The sequence below is a fragment of the Arvicanthis niloticus genome, chromosome 26, assembly GCF_011762505.2.
Source record: "Arvicanthis niloticus isolate mArvNil1 chromosome 26, mArvNil1.pat.X, whole genome shotgun sequence".
Lineage (NCBI taxonomy): Eukaryota > Metazoa > Chordata > Mammalia > Rodentia > Muridae > Arvicanthis > Arvicanthis niloticus.
The window spans coordinates 7854735-7859506 of record NC_133434.1 but is presented as its reverse complement, the minus strand read 5'-3'; the positions used below and the strand labels follow the sequence as shown (position 1 = coordinate 7859506).

The following is a 4772-nucleotide window of genomic DNA, read 5'->3' as shown; positions in this document are numbered from 1 at the left end:
TGAGGTCCCTCAAGGTCTTGCATCCCAGAAAGCGTCCATTGCAGTCCATGCAAAAATGGTAGACCATCTCAGGACAGTTTCCTGCTAGCCTTTAGCCTATCCTAGATAGCTTCTAACAATTAATGATACTTTCCTATGCTTACAGAGAGGAGCCCAGCATGGTTGTCCTTTGAGAGGCTCTACCCAGCAGCTGACTCAGAGAGATGTAGAGACCCAAAGCTAACCAATGGATGGAACTTGGAGACTTTTATGGAAGAGTTGGGAAGAAGGTTTGAGGGCCTCAAATGGGATAGAAAACCCAACAGAGTCAACTAAACCGGATCCTTGGGGGCTCTCAGACACTGAACCACCAACCAAAGAACATACATGGGGTGGACCTAGGCACTCTCACATATGTGCAGCTCAGTCTTCATGGTCTAGGTCCAGAATAACTGAAGCAGAGGGTATCCCTAAACCTGTTGCTTGTCTGTGGAATTGGTTCCCCTAACTCAGCTGTCTTATTTTGCCACAGTGGAGGAATAAACCTCTAGTGTTACAGGGACTTGATATGCCAGGGTTGGGGGTACTTAGGAAGGATCTCTACTCTCTCATAGTAGGAGGGGAGTGGGGCTGGTGAGAGGGACTCTGGGAAGGGAGTAATAGGGGAGGGGGCAGTGATCAGGTTGTAAAGTGCATAAATAAATAAATAAATAAATGAATAAATAAATAAATAAATAAATAAAATGAAAGTAGAAAAGAATTTAGATTTTTCTGCATTCTAACTTTACTCCTGAAATATCTCAACTGCATCTATAGTCACATGGGTACCCCAATCCTTTTTTTAGATCATTATATTGTTTTTCTGTGTTTCTTAAATTAGGAAAAGATCAAAGTAGTTTTGTTTCTTAGAAAAACTGTTAATAATAATTATATGAATAGATTTATTATTTAAACAACTATAAACTTATAATCAACACAATATAATTCATCAGTAAAGGCATTGTTCCTCTAAAACTTTGTTACCTCACTCTGGGCTCTCTCATGTCAGCCAGAGGAAACTAAGAAATGTATTGAATCTCAAACCCACCAACACCTGTTGGATTATAGTAAATACTAAAACACAATTCTTACTGATTCACATACTCAACATTTTTAATAGGATTTGAAAGTTTAAAAATTACAAGAAATTACTTGAAGACTAGCTTCACAATTGGGGAATTATCATTGATAATTGCTTATTTTTCTCGGGAGCAAATTTATAAAACAATGAATGTCCTTAGGGAATGTTTATTTTGTAAAGTAGAGTACCTGAAGTAATTAAACTCAGAACAGAGCTTTACAACTGCTCAGAATACTATGGGTGTGAAATTGAAACTGCAGTGTTACAAACTAAGTGAATTTTGGAAGAAGATGACTTGAGATAAAAAACTCACTCAAAGGTACTGTTGTCATTGATGACTAGGCTTGACTTTTAAATACTAACTATAGAATGCTGAGTGCCTGCTTCTCACAATTCCAGGATTAGTACCATTGGTAAGCAGCAAATAAATTTGATATTGAGTATTTCAGGAGAATTAAGGTAATGTGTTTCTCTCACATACTTACACTTGTCATTTAGGACAATAATGCCTAGAGAAATCACAGTGAGAAGTCAGGTAGAAGTATCTGTATATACTTCATTCATTCATCTAATTTCCTTATTAATAAAAGTACCATAGAACATTTTTTTTGCAGTCATGTATTACTGAGGAGATTGGCAAATAAGTGCAACAGCTCATCTGGCTAGTAGTGTCATTTATTTTTCAAGAAAGTATGAGGTTCAGAAATTACTGAACTGAGCACATTGTAGAAAGGATGAATTTATTACAAAATTTTTGGAGAATCACATCATGTCAGCCATAGTTTTAGATAGGATATAAAATGAAATGCATATTTACCAGAAAACAAAGAAAAACTCTCAGTGATACTCTCTAGAATAATCATCATTCTAAGACATAGACAATGAATAACTGTAATATAATTTAGGAATTATATTTCGTTGATATTTTATCTTAATGAGCATATGTTCACATACATGTTTACTGTTTACACACTGACTTTATAGGTACTTTATTTATAAAGCTTTTTCATTAATTATTTAGTTTACATTAGAAAATTGATATCTTTATGGTAAAACTTATACACATATTCTATCTAGTCCATATAAACTCTTTGGCAGATGTATTTTATCACTATGGGTTTGTTACCTTACTTTTATTCCTTTAAGCTTCAAAATAATTTTATTAACTCATTGTCAATTTCATAAGCATTTTTTGATCAGTTTTATTCTCCATCTCCCAACTCTTCCCAGGCTCATGCTCCTTCCTTTCCCATGCAGCTTTGAGTCCTCTTGTTATTGTTTTCCCATCATGACCAATTTGTCCCTTCCATACATATATTTGGATATATGGTTTCCTTCTGTCACACTATCAATGTGTCTCCTACTTCACTTTGCTAGAAAATTGATATACCTCTCTCAGCAGCTATAGACTGCCTTCTTCAATGCTCCTTAAATGGGATGAACTTTATGCTGAACCCTACTTTCCTTGCTGATACTGTGTTGCCTTACATTGATCCTGTGCATGCTGCCACAGTCACTGTGAGTCTTAAAATCATATGCTCTGCTGTGTCCAGGACTTAATTCTAGTATTACCGTGTGTCCAGTCCTTAATCCAAATAGAACCCTGTGTCCAGTAATTAATGCTAAGGATGGTTCAGATAGAAATTAATTTTTACATGGGCATTTACAGACTACGTATCTTAAGAACTAGAAAAATGTTAATGTCTAAAAACAAGAACTCCCAGAGATCCCTTCATGAAATATGATTTTGGATAATAATTCAGTGTGTTTAGTGAAATCTTGCCTTCATAACACAGTTGTGCCCTTTTCTACATGAATACCTACTCTCCATCTTGCTTAGAGACATTGCTTTGAATTCACAAAAAATTTTAAGTCTCAGATTCAGTAGGAGTATAAAGTCACTTTAACAGGCTTACAATTGTTTTACTCCTTCAGGACCTGATTGGAGAACATGGCAGCAGCAAATCATTGCACAGTGACTGAGTTCTTCTTGGCTGGACTCTCAGAGAAACCAGAACTCCAGCTGCCCCTTTGTCTCCTATTTGTAGCAATCTATCTGATCACTGTGGCAGGAAATCTGGGCATGATCGCATTGATTGGACTCAGTTCCCACCTGCACACACCCATGTACTATTTCCTCAGCAGTCTATCCTTCATTGACTTCTGTCAGTCCACAGTTGTTACCCCTAAAATGCTGGTGAGCTTTCTAACAGAGAAGAACACCATCTCCTACCCTGAATGCATGACTCAGCTCTACTTCTTCATCAGTTTTGGAACTGCAGAGTGCTACACATTAGCTGTAATGGCCTATGACCGCTATGTTGCCATCTGTAACCCCTTGCTTTACAATGTAACCATGTCCTATCAGATGTACTGTTCTTTGATTTCAGGGGTGTATATTTTTGCTGTGTTCTGTGCATCAGTAAATACTGGTTTCATGATTAGGATTCAGTTCTGCAAATTAGATGAGATCGACCACTATTTCTGTGATCTTCTCCCCCTCTTGAAGCTTGCATGCTCTAATACCTCTATCAATGAAATGCTGATTCTATTTTTTGGTTCAGTGAACATCTGTGTCCCAATGCTGACTGTTGTTACTTCCTACATCTTCATCATTGCCAGCATCCTCCGTATTCACTCCAGTGAGGGCAAGTTCAAAGCCTTCAGCACCTGCAGTTCCCACATCTCTGCTGTTGCTATCTTGTATGGTTCTACTGCATTTACATACTTACAGCCATCATCAGTGAGTTTGATGGACCAAGAGAAAGTGTCCTCTGTGTTTTATACTACTGTTGTTCCCATGTTGAACCCCTTGATCTACAGCCTAAGGAATAAGGATGTCACTCTTGCACTGAAGAGAATTCTTGAAAGAAAAAAATTCATGTAAACAGAAGTCATGTGAAGATTATTAATTAGAGCAAAACTGTCCAAAAACATATAGATTGAATTGATGCTACTTATTTTACCTGTCATTACTATTACACATTTGCTATGACACGTTGATAACTTTTACTATTAAAAATGTCAACATTAAATTTTATGCACCTAATATCTCATATATTTCTCAGAATCAAGAATGTGGACAAATGGGAAGAAAGACGTGGATTCTTATGTTCATAGCTTATTGCCCATCATGTTATATATTTCATAGTTGATAAATGTTACTTTAAAATTAAAAAATTCATTCTTAATTAAAACACAAAAGTACTTTTCATTCATTTTTATTCTGTTTTGAGAACTTCACATGTTAGTGCTGTAATTACATCATTTCCTCATCTCCCACCAGCCATCCTCACATGATATCTCTGCTCTCTGTCAAACAATAGTCTCTTTTCCTTTCCTTCATATATAACCATAGGAAGACAGATTGAGGTCTCAGCAATCATTAGTTACTCAGGATTGGGTGCCCTGAGATGTCCCTGCTCTACATTACTGTATCACATGGCATCATTTTTGTTTCTTGTTTAGGAAACTATATTATTGAGATGTGCAGTGCCACATTCCTGTCGTACATAAAAGACACAATATTACCACAGGCCTTCTTGTACTCTGGTTGCTAGAATATTCTTTTTTCTTCTCAAATGTTACGTAAGCTTTACATAAGGAGGTTGTATTGTTCATAGATGAGTGTGCTGTTGCCACACCATCAGTTGTTTCATTTATTTAGACCAAT

At 36.4% G+C, this 4772-nt stretch overlaps 1 protein-coding gene across 1 annotated transcript; it reads left to right on the top strand.

Annotated features, from left to right (window-relative positions):
- Positions 1-1301: 1301 nt before the first annotated feature.
- LOC143438832 (olfactory receptor 8G18-like) lies at positions 1302-4430 on the top strand. Its single transcript, XM_076924516.1, has 2 exons — positions 1302-1418; positions 3035-4430. Exon 2 carries the CDS (start codon positions 3051-3053, stop codon positions 3984-3986), a length of 936 nt encoding a protein of 311 aa, XP_076780631.1. The 5' UTR covers positions 1302-1418; positions 3035-3050; the 3' UTR covers positions 3987-4430.
- The last annotated feature ends 342 nt before the right edge of the window (positions 4431-4772 follow it).